The 15,656-nt window shown below is 53.0% G+C and overlaps 3 protein-coding genes across 10 annotated transcripts; 1 reads left to right on the top strand and 2 right to left on the bottom strand.

The window, feature by feature from the left end:
* Positions 1-102: 102 nt before the first annotated feature.
* On the top strand, positions 103-12,266 carry METTL23 (methyltransferase 23, arginine). Of its 2 annotated transcripts, none has more exons than XM_070395533.1 (5): positions 103-123; positions 10,315-10,419; positions 11,377-11,614; positions 11,698-11,782; positions 11,915-12,266. In XM_070395533.1, exons 2-5 carry the CDS (start codon positions 10,336-10,338, stop codon positions 12,078-12,080), a joined length of 573 nt encoding a protein of 190 aa, XP_070251634.1. In that variant the 5' UTR covers positions 103-123; positions 10,315-10,335; the 3' UTR covers positions 12,081-12,266. The 2 variants fall into 2 exon arrangements, with proteins under 2 accessions (XP_070251634.1, XP_070251635.1); XM_070395534.1 differs by lacking the exon at positions 103-123 and adding an exon at positions 7,890-8,135.
* JMJD6 (jumonji domain containing 6, arginine demethylase and lysine hydroxylase) lies at positions 2,320-7,509 on the bottom strand. 5 transcript variants are annotated; one of them, XM_070395527.1, is made up of 7 exons: positions 7,276-7,508; positions 6,486-6,874; positions 5,788-6,074; positions 4,881-4,978; positions 4,327-4,415; positions 3,495-3,633; positions 2,320-2,718 (listed from the first exon to the last, which is right to left on the bottom strand). In XM_070395527.1, exons 1-7 carry the CDS (start codon positions 7,402-7,404, stop codon positions 2,587-2,589), a joined length of 1,263 nt encoding a protein of 420 aa, XP_070251628.1. In that variant the 5' UTR covers positions 7,405-7,508; the 3' UTR covers positions 2,320-2,586. The 5 variants fall into 5 exon arrangements, with proteins under 5 accessions (XP_070251628.1, XP_070251629.1, XP_070251630.1 ...); XM_070395528.1 differs by lacking the exon at positions 4,327-4,415 and having other exon boundaries at positions 4,843-4,978; positions 7,276-7,507; XM_070395529.1 differs by lacking the exon at positions 2,320-2,718 and having other exon boundaries at positions 3,506-3,633; positions 4,327-4,420; positions 4,843-4,978; positions 7,276-7,509.
* On the bottom strand, positions 11,890-15,604 carry SRSF2 (serine and arginine rich splicing factor 2). Of its 3 annotated transcripts, none has more exons than XR_011468512.1 (4): positions 14,995-15,604; positions 14,501-14,811; positions 14,221-14,324; positions 11,890-13,587 (listed from the first exon to the last, which is right to left on the bottom strand). XR_011468512.1 is itself a non-coding variant. In XM_070395532.1 (3 exons), exons 1-2 carry the CDS (start codon positions 15,354-15,356, stop codon positions 14,508-14,510), a joined length of 666 nt encoding a protein of 221 aa, XP_070251633.1. In that variant the 5' UTR covers positions 15,357-15,601; the 3' UTR covers positions 11,890-13,587; positions 14,501-14,507. The 3 variants fall into 3 exon arrangements, 1 of the variants encoding a protein (XP_070251633.1); XR_011468513.1 differs by lacking the exon at positions 14,221-14,324 and having other exon boundaries at positions 11,890-12,979; positions 13,491-13,587; positions 14,995-15,601; XM_070395532.1 differs by lacking the exon at positions 14,221-14,324 and having other exon boundaries at positions 14,995-15,601.
* Between the last annotated feature and the right edge of the window lie 52 nt (positions 15,605-15,656).

Raw genomic sequence — 15,656 nt, forward strand, 5'->3', positions numbered from 1 at the left:
TTCAACACAAAGCCTGCTGCTCCAGTGGCTTCGAGTCCACTCCGTTCAGGTTCATCTCTGCATAATTCTGATGCCTGGGAGGCGGAGTGAGGGAGAGGAAGCCCACTGCTCTATTTCTCCAAGGTAAGTTTGCTATGAATATGTTGTTACCAAAAACATTACTTCTTTACCTCCCAACTCCCCACAGTTGCTATTTTCAATAAACACAGCGCAGGGGAGGCTGTCAGGGTCCATGGCAAACACAAAGCCTAAAGCTGCAAAAAACAAGGTCCCTGCTTTTGCTGAGGAAGCATTTCATGCTGTTGGAAAAACTGGAGCCGACATCTGACTGAGCCAAGATGCCAGCCGATGCTCCCTTTAAACCGAAGGCGTGACAAACAGGATCCCGCTGCAGGGTGAGCTTGGCCCTGCTGCACCCCTGACATCCAGGGCCGGGGACGGGGAGAGTGAGAAACAGACTCCACATGGAACCACGGGCAGTGAGCACACGTGGCACCGTACCTGTGGAACGGCCACACACCACTAGGCATCGAAGCTGCCAATATGCCTGCTCCCAGGCAGCACTCCTTAGAGCATGTGCACAGCTCCGGTTCCACACGAATCCCGCCCAACGGCCTAACTCCGCCAGCGCGGAACCGCCAATGAGATTGCAAAGCAGTTATGCCAGCAACTTGCTTGCCGACCCTGACATGCCTTTCGCTAATTTACAGAGAAGCCACTGCTAAGCTACGCATCAGCTAGAATGGTAATCATGTTCTTTACGACGATTTCATACACTTGTGAGCAGTAAGGACTTCTGTGCACGGCGTTACCGACCCCGACCAGCGGCCATGGGGCACCAAGCACACAGCGGCCCGTGCGCTGGGCCGACAGCGCCTGGCACTCCAGCAGGTGCTGAATGCTCGAATGATTAATAAATGGGCAAAGTGTGAACCATGCTCTGGTTTTGGAGGCTCTCAGAGGAGTCACCCTGAGCATCGCAGTGCGGAGGCACCTGCGTGCGGCCCTGGGTTCTCCGAGCTGATGGAAAAGCCGTTGGTGCCTCATTCCCAAATTCCACCGTCCTCTTGAAGTCTTGTCTGTCCTGGGTCCCCAATCTTTTCTTTTTTAATCCTCACCCAAGGATATATTTTTCCATTGATTTTTAGAAGTGGAAGAGAGAAGGAAAGACAAAGAAATATTGATATGAAACACATCAATTGGTTGCCTCCTGTACGAGCCCCAACCAGGGCCCGGGCTGGGGAGGAGCTTGCAACCAAGGTACATGCCTTGACCAGAATTGAACCCAGGACCCTTCGGTTCACAGGCCGACGCACTGTCCACTGAGCCAAACCAGCTCGGGCAGGGGCCCCAACTCTGAATATGCCCCGCTGCTCCTCCCATCAGTCACTTAGTCCAAGGCTCCTTCTCTCGACCCAGCTTGTTGGCTTTAAAATTATCTGGAGAGTAGTCTCTAAAGCAGTTTGACGTTGTACGTTGTACCTTCCCTTCACTGTTGTTGACCCCAAAGGAGCAGCTCAAGCCTGGCGGGTAGAAGGGATGGATCCCGGGTGCCCACCTCCTACCTGGTCCTGATCGCCCGGCCCCACTCCACTCCTTTGTCCCCACCTCATCCCTGACCCGTTATTTCCAGATGTTGTTTATCAAAAAGGAATCACTTTGGCACCTGGGGAAAAAAACAGGGTGGCTAATCTCTCAAGTTCACATTGCCGCTGCCGTCCCAGCCCTGCACGTCTCAGCACTGGCCGGCTACCATGCCCTCTGGCGGCAAACAGCCTTCCGCTTTTGTTTTCTTTCCATGGACTTTGGGAGAGGAGCAGCTGTATGATTGTGAGAGGGTGTGAGAGCAGGATAACAGTATTGGGGGAAAGATCAAGGCATCCTGAGGATGGCAAGAAAAGTTCTTTAAAAAGGAGAAAACAAAAATAAAAAGGAGGCGGCACACCATTCAAATAATAGGAGACTACGGCCTCAGGGTGTGCATTCACTGTCCTCCACACACAGAAGTGGCCACCCCGCCTGGTGTGGGAGGGGAGCGCAGCACCAGGGCAGGGAGCCTGCGGTGTTCCGGTCACCTGACTCGGCGGGAGCTGCTGCTTCTGACCCGCAAAGCAGCCAAGTGGGAGAGCAGGCCCCGCCCCAGCCTCAGGCTCTGTAGACGCCAGGGGGTCCCTTCGCATTTCCCCTTGTGAGGACTTCGCTGTGCAGGGCACCCCATCGAGGGCACACGGTGGAGTCACTACTTCCCCCCAGGACCACGACAAGAGGAGCGACACACGAAGGTTCTGGTATTCCCAAAGGAAAAAAAAATCAAAGATATAAAATGCTTTTCATTTTTATTAAATAATGTACAGGGTTTCCTTGGCACCATCCACATGGGTTCTTGCCTTTACGCGTAAAACAAGCCATGGTAATTTGCTACAGACGAAAGAGCTACTGTAGCAAATGCTGAGTGGACTCATCGCAGGAGCGTCCTCCTCCTCCTCCTCCTCGTTCTCGGCTGGCCGTGTGCAGAGCCCACAGGCTGCCCGCCGGCCCCGCCCGGCCCGGCCTGGCCGCGGCATGTCCTCTGGCGTGAGCGGCCGGTCACCTGGAAGAGCTGCGCTCCTTGCTCACGCAGTCGTCCTGGGAGGTGGTGTCCCCGTTCCCCATCATGCTGCAGGTCCTCCGCTTCTTCCTGCGGTGCATCGTCCCGTCTCCTTCAGACCCCGACTCACACTGGACACGGAGGAGAGAAAACGAATTCAACCGGATGGAACCTCCGGCCTCAGGAGACAGCACTCGGATGGTCCACGTCCCCCAGAGGCAAAGCAGCCGTGCGACTGCTCCACAGTGCAGTCCGAGCGCCACTGGACGTTTCCGGTGCCCCGAGAACCCCCGTCTCCCCGCAGGAGGCAGTGTCCCCCGTGTTCTCTAACAGGAGGGGGCACCACCCTGAGAACATTGTCATCATCTGGAGGTTGCATCATGGAATTTCACTCGACCAGCACAGCCTGATGCGTGAAGGTAAGCACCGCACTTGCCATTCATAAAACACACCACTGCCCGCCGTGAGAAAGAGTAAAATCAGCACAGCAAGCAGCCACCAGACGGAAGTCACATCTGCTAAGGGTGCAGGACCCTCTCACCCAATGCTACGTTAGCTTTTAGCAAGTCACTGAATTTGCTGGGTTCCTAGGCTCACAATGCACCACCCAGAGGGAAAATCTGAACCTGGACCTTGAGGTCAGAATGCTTGGGGCCTGAATTTCCGGCCCGCTGTCTGCCAGCGTGAGGTCCTGGCCTTTCCTCACCGGACCGGCAAGCTCTCCTCTAACCTGAGGCTGTTGCACACAGAGCTGTGAGCTGGACAAAGCCCCTCCGTGGCAGGATGAAGCAGTGGTGGTTCCCGAAAGCGAAAAGCTCCCCGTTTTTCTCCCTCCTGCCTGGGCGGAGGGAGTCACGGCTGGTTTCCACGGGACCTGCCCTGGAGGCCTGGCGGCGAGCGGGCTCACCTCCGAGTCCGAGTCCGACGAGCTGGAGCTGGAGGAGCTGGAGGAGTCGCTGGAGCTGTCGGAGGCGATCCCTGTGGACTCCTGAAGGTCAACCGAGTCAGCCAGGACCGCCAGCTCGGGGTGCTCCTGCTTCAGGATCCTGGGAGACAGGAAGTGCGTTCTCAGTGAAGGGACAGGCACGGACAGCCACAGGCAAGCTCCCCGGCTGCGGCCCAGACCTGGCTGAGAGGCGCTGGCGAACAGCAGGTGCCTATTGGGAGCGAGGGCTGTCGTATGGCGGGGACGCAGTCCACAGGCTGGGAGCCGGAGCCCACACGCTCAGGCTTTTCCGGAAGGAACCCGAGCTCCATATGCTCCCGCCACCAGCGCCATGGGCCGGGCACACTGCCACCTCGCGGCCACGTTACCCTGACTGGTTTTTCTCCTTGGGAGTAAGTCTCTCTTTCTCATTTTCCCTGCGCTTTTCCTGGCTGAGTTTTTGAACCTCCCTTTCCACAGCACAGCACAGCACATGATCGGAGTTGCACTGACAATGAAATTCTATTGGTGAGAGTAGAAACCATCAGGTCTGTGAGAAGAAGCATCGAGGATAGAACAGAACTGGGCCATCGGAGGCAGCAGCCCCCCCTCGGGACCTAACCTGGCATCTACATCTCCCGTGACAGGGACAAAGCCCTGCGGAGGAGGGCCTACAGAACGGCCACGGAGCACGCGGCAGCCTGCGGAGGGCGACAGGCCTCAGGTGTCCGGAGTCGGGGAGAACGGAGCCACCACCCTTGCTGGCCCTCTCGGCAGGGGGGCTGAGCCCTGAACAAGCCAGAATCCCTCTTACCCCGAGAGCTGGTCCCTCCAGGTCAGGGTTGGGACACAGTGGCACGGGGTGGCTGGGGGTGGCTTGCACTGCCGCTGCCCGTGCTGTATCTGTTCTGTGGATAAACAGAGGAGCTAAGTCTCCAGGACAGTGACCTCACTCCTAAGACTGAAGGGAATAATGCTTCTGGGTAAGAAAAAGAAACAAGCAAAATAAAACCCAAACAAAATGGGTTCCTTTGCTAGTGCAAGCTCTGGGGGAAAAACAAAAAAAACAACAAAAGGGGAAAATACCCCGACGACGCAAGTGTTTGACGCTCTGATCAACAGTGCGGGGCTACCTGCTACCTGGAGGCTGGAGCATCCTGAGAGTTAGCCCTGATGACCTTGACCCTCTCCCTGCACGTGCGTGCTCATCAGCCCCAGCTTCTGCCAGGCCCGCCTAAGTTCAGCCCCTGGCATCGCAACGGCGGGCTCTTTCCATTTCTCTCCGGTAGAAATTGGAACAAATCACAAATAAGAAAAAAATGGCTCTCACCTATACCATTTCCGGGACAACTTTGGTCTCCCTCTTACCGTCTTGTGCCATACAACAGGGAAGTTGGTGCTGCTGGCAAAATTCTGGGTGATGGCAATGGTGGTGTCAAGATTGAGGACAACGTGCCACCAGCCTCCTGAAAGCCAACAAGCAAACGGTTACGGAGGGCCGGGTTCTGTGCCCAATCGCTCTAGAACATCAACAGTATACAACACTGAAGGGGAACTGCAGAAGCGGGTTGCTCCCACCAGCGGGGCCTCTGAGCTGGTGCGGGGCGGACCTGCTCCTCCTGGCCCGGAGTCAGAAGGACCTGCGGTAAGTTTTACTGGCCATGGCTGTGCCCACTCACTCGGGATCGCCTATGGCTGCTTCCCTGCTACTAGGGCAGAGCTGAGCAACTGCCACAAAGGCCGTCTGGCCAGTGCCTGACGTGCTCACTCTCTGCGCCTTTACAGAGAAAGCGTGTCCTCTCCTGCTCACTCACTGCTGCGGCCCACTGTGAAGGCAGCACGCTCTCCAGCCTCAGGAGGAGGACGTCTACCTGAAATACCTTTATTCCCAACACTTAACCTGTCAGAGTCATCAGGTATGGAACTGATTCCTGCCTCTAGGCTCTAAGTCACTATTTCCTGGCTCAGCCTACCCAGTACGACACTGTATCAAGTGACAGAAATATGCACAAGTCACAGAACATACACAAGACACTAGGGAAACTAAAAACGAGTAGGATCCGGAACACAGAAAGGTGACCAATAGTCATGTATCGAGGTGACAGTGGACAGCAGGCCCCCAGCACCTGACGACACAGCAGCATTTCGCTGCCAGAGGTGGGCAGGCAGCTCTGTAGTCGGCTGGAGGGGTTTCCTGGACTCACTCTCTGTGCAGTTCTGCTCCAAAAGGACAGATCGCTAAGCTCAGAGAGCACTTGCTCCAGTTCATCTGTACCTGGCACAAAGACAGTCTCTCCCGGCTTTTGCAAGATTTCCAGGGGCTTGAATTCGGGTGGCCAGGTCGGCAGCTGTGTCCGGGGATAGATGATCTTAAACCAGGTGATAGCTTCATCCTGCTGGTTCCCTCCTTCATCGCGGGTCACCTTGATGAGCTCCCGGGGCGTGCTGGTGGGGAACAGGCACCAGCGCTTATGGCCCTGCACCAAGGCATTCCAGGCGCTGGTTCCCAGAGGGTCGATGTGAATTCCGGTTCCGGAGCGTGGGGGCCCCATCACAAACCACCTACAGGACAGAAACATCCAAGAAATGAAGAGCAATTTAACCACACACCCCCCCGACCACACACACACAAAACAAGCTTGCAGTCACACACTACAGTGTGTCATCTTTGTTGCAAAGACTACACAAATTCTGGAACCTAGAAATGCTGAGTGAATTGTGGGTGGACTGATCGCTAACAGAAAAAAGGAAAACCGCTAACTTGGCTTAACGCTGGACTTACAACTTCCCTTACAGGTCAGCGATTCGCCTTCGCTTCTGGGGAGCTTTCAGAAATCCCGAGGCCCAGGAGGCACCCAGACCAATTCAACCAGAGCCTCTGGACCCCGCTGGGCGTCAGTAGCCCCCAAAGTCAGTCCCAGGTGCAGCCAAGGGGAAACCACTCACTGCTTTGTAAAGGGGGGTGGGCTGTACCTGTAAGGGGGCCTGCGCTTCTCCCCTGCGTACTGGAAAAGGTCATCGGTGAAGAACTTGGGCACCTTGTAGTCTTCCAGAAGTTTCCTTCTTTTGGGATGTTCGCCGTAGCTGCTGTCGAAGATGTACAGGGGGCTGTCGTCCCGCGTGCTCTCCATATACTCGATGTAGTACTTCATCTTCATCTTCACCGAGTAGCCGTCATTGTCCTCCCCGCACTTGAACTTCTGGTTGCGGTACTTCCTCTTCAGGCGCTCCAGAGTCCATTTCTCCTGCGCGGACCAGCCCTCCTGGGCGTTCAGCAGAACCACGGGCTTGTAAGGCCTTTCGTATCGCTCCACAAAGTCTTCCACCGAGAGCTGTAGGGCGTCCGCCCTCTCCACGTTATCCTGAGGGAAGCAGAGAGGACCTACCTAGTTTTAAAAAATCAGGCGACTAAAGGTGCCCCCAGGGCCAGCCAGCAGTGACACTCCCAAGGAGCCAGGTTTTTGTTCTGGCTTCTACGGGGGTGGGGGTGGGGGAGGACCTGCGCGCGTGCCGCTACGACGCACCCAGAGCCACGGCACCAAGGGCGGCTTCGCATCTCCCACTTGGGGCCTGGGACAGCCGGGTCCCCGCGGGTCCCGCCGTCCAAGAGGATCGAGGAGCCACAGGCCTTTCCTTTGCGAGCGCCGGAGCCGTGAGGGTGCAGCTACCCGGGCAGGGGAGGAAGAAGGCCCTCCCGGCCCCGGGGAAAGGTGCGCGGCCGCTCGGAGCCCCCGGGCCCGGCCCGCGATGCCCGCGCGCTCACCGCCACGGCCGCCGGGTTCAGCGAGAAGCTCTCGTAGTAATTGTGCCGGGTCCAGTCCAGCGAGTCCTTCAGCTCCGGGCGTGCACTCCGCTTGGCCTCGCGGATCCGCTTCTTGCTCTTGTGGTTCATCCTGCGAGGGTCACCAGCGAGTTCCGCCACGACCGCCGCGCAGCCCGCCTCCTGCCACCAACGCGCCCCTTCCCGGCCCCGGCGACGGCCGCACTGCAACGCCCTTCGCTCGGCCCGGCGCCTTTAAGGTCGCCTTCCAGAAGATTCACTCCCCAACCACCTCCCGGGCCGCGGGTTGGGCGTGCGGCTGCCGTCTTCCCCGCCCCCCGGCCGCTCGCGGCTCGCCATTGGCCTCGGCGCCCGCAGGGCCCTCCTTCACAGACGCCGGGTCCCTGCCATGTTGGGAAGGTCGGGGCTGCCGAGGCACCGCCCCCGCGGCCGGCTTCCGGTGCGTCACTTCCGGCAGCGCCGCCTGTCTGCGGCCGACTTCCGCTGGCGTGCCGCGCGGGCCTCCTGTCTGTGTCCCGGTGGCCTGGTTCCGGGTCTGTCCTCCGTGCTGCCGCCTCGCCGCCGGAGGGGTGCTTCCCCTTCCTGCTTAGGGTCTTAGGGGCCCGCCGGGCCCGCCGGGCCCGCGTGGCTTCCGGGAAGCGGCCCAGCCGGCCCCGGGGCCCCGCGCGCGCATCCTGGCGGCCCGGCGCCCCCCGCTGCTGCCGGCCCCCCCGGGAGCCACCGGCTCTTCACTGGGCGGCCGTGACTTCCGAGGGCATGTGTTCCGGGCCCAGCGCTTTCGGTTCTCGGAGGAGCCGGGCCTGGGAGCGGAGGGGGCCATGCTGGAGGTCCGCGTCCCGCAGGTGCGTGCAGCCGCACCCGCCCGAAGGCCTTCCGGCCCTTGCGCCCTGGCTTAGGAGCCGTTCTCAGTCCACGGGGAGGAGGGGCAGAGAGGGGTGTGGGGGAGCGGGGTCCGGCCTCCCGCCTTAGGATGGACCAGAGAGCGCAAGGTCTGGGGTGAAGCCTCTGGCATGTGACGTCTTTCAGTAAGGAATCGGGGGACCCTGCCGGGAGGGCGCTAATCCACTCCGACTGTTTCCTGCCAGAAAAAAAATGGCATTTTTACCACCTAATGTTTTCTTTGATCTTGTTGAAGGGCTTCTTAATTAAGCTTCCTCTGGGAACGGGAGCTCCAACCCTCACTGATCAAGTAAAGTTTCGGGGTTGACACTCATTTCCTTTCAGCTCTCGAATGTCCCAGAACTCAGTAATTGTACGTCAGGTTTTTCTAAGCATTTTCACGTTGCCATCTTTCATTTGGTTTTTAACAGCAGCCTGTGACATGTAACACTTTCAAGAGGAAACACAGCTTCAGTGGAACCCATTTCTGACAGTTGCTAATGCCTTCACGTTGAAATACCCACTTGGATTTCTTCCCAATTTTAAGAAGATATTCTCTGTGAAAATGGAGGCCCCTTTTCTTTTCTTTATTTTTTAAAAAATATATTTTATTGATTTTTTACAGAGAGGAAGGGAGAGGAATAGAGAGTTAGAAACATCGATGAGAGAGAAACATCTATCAGCTGCCTCCTGCACACTCCCCACTGGGGATGTGCCCGCAACCAAGGTACATGCCCTTGACCAGAATCGAACCTGGGACCCTTGAGTCCGCAGGCCGATGCTCTACCCACTGAGCTAAACCGGTTAGGGCAGAGCCCCTTTTCTTTACACCTAAATCTGCACAGCTCTGGTCAGAAATCCCCCATTGTTCTCCTGGGTAAAATCTACCAGGGCAGGCAGTTTTGCTCTTTTATTCACACTGCACCCTTACAGGTAGAACAGGATCTAGCATACCTTAGGCACTCATGTTTGTTGAGTGGATTAGGTTCAGGCCTTAGTTCCTTCACCTGTTACTTTTACAACTTCAGCCCCCTTTCTACCACCCCCCTAGAGGCACCCTTTGCTCTAAAAAACAGACCTGCGTATTGCAGTACGTTTAATGATAGCTAACGTTGTATGTTTAACTTTGTATGTTTAACGGTAGCTAACTTTGTGTGCTTACTTGGTGCCTGGCACTACTAAGTAGTTGGCATTGAATTTTCCTATTAACCCAGTGCGATAGTATTTTGTAATTGCGGAACCTGAGCACAGACTTAATAACTTGAGTGAGGTCACACAGCTGGTCAAGTGCAGATCTGGAGTTTGAACTCGGGCAGACTCATTTCAGAGCCGTGAGCTGTTATCTTGCCTCACTAAACACTAGGCTCTCACAATTCTCTGCTTTTTCAAAGGCTTTGTAAGTTGCCTGCCTTCCCAACTCCTTCGAGGGGATATAAAACTGCTATACCGTGTGGCAAGCACTCTTCAGACATTTATTCATTCAGCAAGCATTTATTCAGAGACTCATGGCCACTCAAACCTCTTCAGGGATGTCTTCCTAGGCCTACATCGTTTCCCATTAGCACACCAAGTTATGCCTGTGCGTAAAACCCTCTGATATCTTCTTGCATTAAAATAAAATAAAATAAAGCTACACTTCCTGTGGCCTCTGCTTGCACTACACAACCCTGCCTCCAGCCCCTCCGTCTGTGCTCTGTTGTCCAGCAAGAGGCTTTAGTTCCTGCTTCAGGGCCTTTGTCTGAATCTCCCCCTATCTAGTGAAGCCACCTTGTGGTCATTGGTCCCCCCCCACCCCATTACTCTGACATCACCCCCTTTATGTATCGTGCTTATAGCATTATCATGAACCAAAAATATCTTTGCTTACTTGCTGCCTCTCTCCCTAGTAGGGTATATATGCTCCATGGGAATGACATTCTCAGCCTAGAATAGTTATTAAGCTATGAGTCTGAATAGATGCTTGTTGAATGAAGAGTGCTTACCACATGGTATAGCAGTTTTATATATACTCCCCTTCCCCTCCATAGGATGTGAATTGGAGAGCAGGGAAATGTCATTTTTGTAATGGATGCCAGAGTCAGGCACTCAGTAATTGCTGTATTAAGTTGCAGATGAGTTATTTTGTCCAAAAATTCTTTCCAGGTCCTGCATCTTCAGTATGGAATGTACGTCTGGCCCTGTGCGGTAGTCCTGGCCCAGTACCTGTGGTTTCACAGAAGATCTCTACCAGGCAAGGCTATCTTAGAGGTACATGTGCCCTTGAGGTCTCAAACACAGTTTAGATTGAAGTCTACATGCTTGATATTTGGGCTTCGGTTCACTACAGGGTTTACAGCTGTATGGAAAGTTTATTCTTGTATTATTTTCCATACTGTCAACCTACTTTTGCCCCAGTATTTTAAAATCGGGGTAATGTGGCCAGCTTTTAAGGCATGTGAGTTAAGGATGACTTTTACATTTGTAAGATGGTGTTTAAAAAAATGTGGCCCAACAAGACTAAAATCCTTACTCTCTGGCCCTTATTGCATGAAGCCCAGTGACTAATTGGGCAGGGAAGCAGTCAAGGCCATATTCCTGGGGTGTCCCAACAGGGTCATTTGGGCTCTAACATGCCCATCCTGACTGGAAATGGGAAGCTTTTATTTCAATCAATTGGAATGCAAAAGCATTCCTTGGCATTACTCATTGTTTAAAATGCCTTGTTACTTTAAACCAAATGGAAAAATCCTTTTGTAGAAAGCCATGTCCTAGACCTGTCAGGCTTTATTCACATAAAAACAATTAAAATCAGTAACTGGCTGTGCGTGTAGTCCCCCTGGAGCTTTTAGAGGCAGCATGCCCTACAATTAACTCTATGAAAACTGAAAATGACAGAGCAAGTTCCCCAAGACTACTTCTCTGGGCATGTTAAGCAACGAAATGGCCTAAGACACACATTGAGTTTGGAAGCACTAGGTCAGTTGCAGAATACAGGGCCCAGTATGAGATTTTAACTGCACTTTGACCCAATTAAGAGGAATCACACAGACTCTTGCCAAATTCAAAGCCCAGGGTTCCTACAGGTTAAGGCAGCGTTTTAACCATGGCATGTTTTATAGACATAAGCCCAAATACACACTGCTCACAAGGATGAAATGGGAACTAAGATCCAAATTCTTTGTAGTTCTAGACAAACTTTGAAATGTCATCTTTTAAACTTACTAGATTGGAGCTGGAGTGAGCCTTCCAGGAATTATAGCTGCAAAATGTGGCGCTGAGGTTACACTGTCCGACAGCTCAGAGCTGCCTCACTGCCTGGAAGTCTGTCAGCAGAGCTGCCAAATGAATAACCTGCCACAGGTGCATGTTGTAGGACTAACATGGGGTCACCTATCCCTGGACCTTCTGGCTTTGCCACCCCAAGATATTATTCTTGCAGCTGATGTGTTCTTTGAACCAGAAGGTAAACTTTTTTGCCTAATAGCCAATTTGGCCAGAGATACAATGCAAGTAGGAAGTCTGTATTAATAAGCCCTTCCTTCCTAGACTTTGAAGACATTCTAACTACAGTATACTTTCTGATGCAGAAGAACCCCAAGGTCCAATTGTGGTCTACTTACCAGGTAAGAAGGTAAGCCCAACTAATCCTGGTTTATTCAATTTTATTAAGTTAAATTAAGCCTTAGTAACCAACGCCAAAGGATAACATGAAAAAACATTTGAAGCAAAACAGGAAAATAATTTTAGAAAGTTTATTTTTCAGTGCTGACTGGTCACTTGAAGCTTTGATCTACAAGTGGGATATGAAATGTGTCCACATTCCTCTGGTGTCTTTTGGTGCAGACAAGGAAGATATAGCAGAATCTGCCCTTCCAGGAAGACATACTGTTGAAATGCTGGTTATCTCCTTTGCAAAGGACAGTCTCTGAATTACACCTACAAGCTGTTTTGGGACAATGTTGATACCGATACCGATTAGCAACTTGGCAGGCCCATTAGGATCCAGACCACTTCAGCCTGAGAGTACAAGCCATGGGTTTAAAGATGGTCAGATCTCTTGGCCTTAAAACTGTGATGTGTCTATCAGACAGTACTTGTGGGAACAAAAATTAAAACACCTATTAAAGACTCATGTTGTTCCTAAGTCATTAAAATAGGGCATCAATTAGGTCATGAGAACAGAGTAGCCACACCTCGGTGTGCTGCCTGCCATAGAGCATCACTTTTAGGGATAGTTGATGTGAACTTTTAATGGAACATTTTCCATTAAAAAGTCAACTAAGCATTTCACTTTCATACTATATAATTGGTAACATTCACAAGAAAATTGCACAGGTCTTTCAAACAAAGGGAGGAAAAAAGACCAAGACATATTCTGAGAATAGCTAACACCAAGAAAACATTTTTAATTAAACTATAGAAACAATGGTTATAGTACAGAATATTTATGAGCAAAAAAGATACACCATGTTTTAAGTACTTACAAAGTTACAGACCATTTGCTTCCTTAACATTTTTCAAATTTTAAGTTCATACATGAAGATGATCATTTTTACCATTTGGTGGAGTGGAGTAGAAAAAAAAAAGGGTGTATTATTCATCAGCTAGATGTGCTCACTGTATGCTCCGTTATCTATATGCAAGGCCCGGGTGACTGGAAGTGCAGTTGTCAGGCATTTTAATAAACTGGACAGCCATTTGTTTCTGCACGACAAGGCATCTTTACACAGGAGCAATCGGGAGAAAACAGGAAACAGCCAAGCACTCTGCACTGCAACACGCCACCTTAACAGCTAACCAGCATTACTCAACTGCTACACAACTGCGCCTAGTGCACAAAAATACACAAGAGAAGAGATTAGAATTGTGTTTGGTAAACAATCCTTTCAAAAAAATCAAGTCTTTTCACCTGAAGTCTTTATACGAGTTTAGGTTCAGATTACCATTTAGATCTGAAGGTAAATAACATGCACAAATTTACACCAACTTTTGTAGGTTTTTAATTCTAAGGAATGAAGGCAATGCTGAGTCAATCTCTTGACAGCTTTAGGCTGTGTGTGTGTAATGGCTGCACGTTTCCTTAAGTTTCCTTAAAAGTCAGGAGGCCACAAATTAGGTTACCAATCTGTTTAATTTCAAACAAAAAAAGTCAGCACTATATAAACAAAAAGGAAATTTTACCTCAAATATCCAAGCCAATAATGAAATCTGAAGTCGTTCACCTTACTAAATTACAAGAAATTTGAATAACAGCAACAAAATGGCACATAAAATGCAGTTTGCCACCTGAGGCAAAGCTTAAAACAAGTAAAAAGTTAGACAAAATGTCACAAAATAACCTTTTCAATAGCCAGGTGCTTGTTCCAAGGACTCTTTGATGGACTGAGCATGGGGTCCTTTTCCTCCTCGTTTCTGTTATGTTGCTTGTCGACACATCTAGGTTTGAAAAGAAATTAAGTTCAGTTTCCCTCCCGTCACCGTGAAGCCGCCCAAAGTGCCAAAGTGCACGTGGTTTCAATTTCGGGCATGTACTTGGCATGTGCCGTCTAAGGCTCTGGTGAAACAAGGTTTCAGAAAGGTTCCACCCGGCCGTTCTCACAAATGTTTAAGGCCCAAATTAGGAAATTTTCACATCAGCATTTACAAATTTGTGCGTTCTTGGCCAAATCACCAAGGTGAAAAATCGTTAAGGGGAGAGGGGGGAGAAAAGGAAAAGGGGAAAAAAGGGGGGCTGAATCCAAACAAAACTTGAAATCAGGAAAGTAACCTATATTTCAGGATAAATTTGGTTTTTAAACAAAACGTTTGGCAATCGAGAATAAGGCTTTCATGTCTGAGCTACTCAGGGCCCTTCCTTAAAAAACAGGACCAAACAATTTGAGTTAGAGACACACTATCCTTTCCCCACCCAGCGCAGTACCTGGACACTTTTTTGGGTTCCAAAGTTCATGCTGCTTTTTGCAATGCGTTTGCCACATCCACTAGAACAGCGACCCAGTCGGCACAACAAGAGTTGAGCCGAGTGCCTCCTCTAGGAGGATAGTGCATCTTTAACATTTAAAGACAAACCTGCTCCAACACACGCCCACAGAAACTGGTCCCTGGAGGATCAGCCAAATCAGTTAAAATCTGCAATACTGGCCAATATTCTTTTATCAAACAGGAGACCGCAGCTTTAAAGGGGAAAATGCAGACGTTGGATAAAAACAGCAAGAAATAGTCATTTTCATCAATAGGTCGCAAACAGTTTCCGACACAGCCATTACCACCTGCTCACACACATCCTTCCTGCAGACCCCACCGCAGCTCCTCCCCGCCGGGCCGTGCGCCGGGGCCCCGCGGGCATTACCGTTTGCCTAAGAGGACACGGCTCCCTCCTCTTCAGGAGACTTGGGGGGGCTCTTGGACCGCGACCTGGATTTGGACTCCCTCTTGGACACGGGCGGGGGACTTCTGGACCGGGACCTGGACCGGGACCGTGAGCGAGATCTGGACACGGACGATGACTTGGACTTGGATCTTCGCGCCGACCTGGACTTGGATGTGGACCGCGATCGGGAGCGAGTGCGAGACCGAGACTTGGAGCGGCTGTAGCGAGATCGACTGCGGGACCGGGACCGGCTCCGACTCCGGGATCGGCTGCGGCGGCGCCTCCTAGGGCTGCGGGCGGAAGCGAGAGGCGCGTCAGGCCCCGCGATCCGGCCGCGCCCCGCCCGCCCGCCATTATCTCGCCGCCGCCGCCATTTCCCGGTCGCGAGACGGGGTCGCCCAGGCCCGGGGCCACCCGCCACCACGTGCCCCCACGGACCTTTGTGAGTCAGCCCGGGGCCCCTCCCCGCTTACCTCCGGCTCCGGCGCCCGTAGCCACCACCCCCATATCTGCGGGGTGGCGGTCCCCGGCGGCTGTGGTGCGAGTCCGGGGGTCGGCCGTAGCGCGCCATCTGCACGCGCAGCTCGCGGCCGTCCAGCACGGCCCCATCCATGGCGTCCATGGCGTCTTCGGCGTCACGCTTGTCGTGGAAGCGGACGAAGGCGAAGCCGCGGGATTCCTTAGTGTAGCGGTCCCGCGGGATGTATACGTCGCCGACGCGCCCGTACTTCTCGAAGACGCGCCTCAGGGTGTCGGGCGAGGTGCGGTAGGTCAGGTTGTCCACCTTGAGGGAGGTCATGCCCTCCACATCGGGAGGCGGGCGGCCGTAACTCATGGCCCTGGAGCGTCGGCCGGGCCCTGCGACTGCGCGCCGAGAAACGAACGCCCTGGGCGGGCCCGCGCGTTCCGCTGGGGCGGCGGCGGCTTCCTCTGACTAGCTCGGCTCCACGCCGCGCCTCTTCTCCGGCAACAGGCTTCCGCGTGGAATCGTTTCTGAAAAGCCGACAGACAGACTGAACCACCACCTCCGCAACACAGAAGAAACTGGGCGAGTATCTGGCCCCAGTGCCCATTTATATTCCCCCTCACAAAATGGCGCCCGCGCCACCCAGAAACGAGCCCTCTGATTGGCTGC

This window comes from Myotis yumanensis, unplaced genomic scaffold (genome assembly GCF_028538775.1).
Source record: "Myotis yumanensis isolate MYYU_CA2020_CCGP unplaced genomic scaffold, mMyoYum1.0.hap1 SCAF_16, whole genome shotgun sequence".
NCBI classification, from domain to species: domain Eukaryota; kingdom Metazoa; phylum Chordata; class Mammalia; order Chiroptera; family Vespertilionidae; genus Myotis; species Myotis yumanensis.

What these genes read in the sequence shown, in the direction of transcription:
- JMJD6 (XM_070395527.1), bottom strand. Translation starts at nt 7,404, where the DNA reads ATGAACCACAAGAGCAAGAAGCGGATCCGCGAGGCCAAGCGGAGTGCA. An exon ending in TGAACCCGGCGGCCGTGGCG is followed by an intron (nt 6,875 to 7,275) that starts GTGAGCGCGCGG and finishes TGCTTCCCTCAG; the next exon opens with GATAACGTGGAGAGGGCGGA. An exon ending in TGGAGGGACCAGCTCTCGGG is followed by an intron (nt 3,634 to 4,326) that starts GTAAGAGGGATT and finishes CCTGTCTCCCAG; the next exon opens with GATCCTGAAGCAGGAGCACC.
- METTL23 (XM_070395534.1), top strand. Translation starts at nt 8,112, where the DNA reads ATGCTGGAGGTCCGCGTCCCGCAG. An exon ending in CAGGCAAGGCTATCTTAGAG is followed by an intron (nt 10,420 to 11,376) that starts GTACATGTGCCC and finishes TAAACTTACTAG; the next exon opens with ATTGGAGCTGGAGTGAGCCT. An exon ending in TCTACTTACCAGGTAAGAAG is followed by an intron (nt 11,783 to 11,914) that starts GTAAGCCCAACT and finishes TTTATTTTTCAG; the next exon opens with TGCTGACTGGTCACTTGAAG.
- SRSF2 (XM_070395532.1), bottom strand. Translation starts at nt 15,356, where the DNA reads ATGAGTTACGGCCGCCCGCCTCCCGATGTGGAGGGCATGACCTCCCTC. An exon ending in TACGGGCGCCGGAGCCGGAG is followed by an intron (nt 14,812 to 14,994) that starts GTAAGCGGGGAG and finishes TTCCGCCCGCAG; the next exon opens with CCCTAGGAGGCGCCGCCGCA.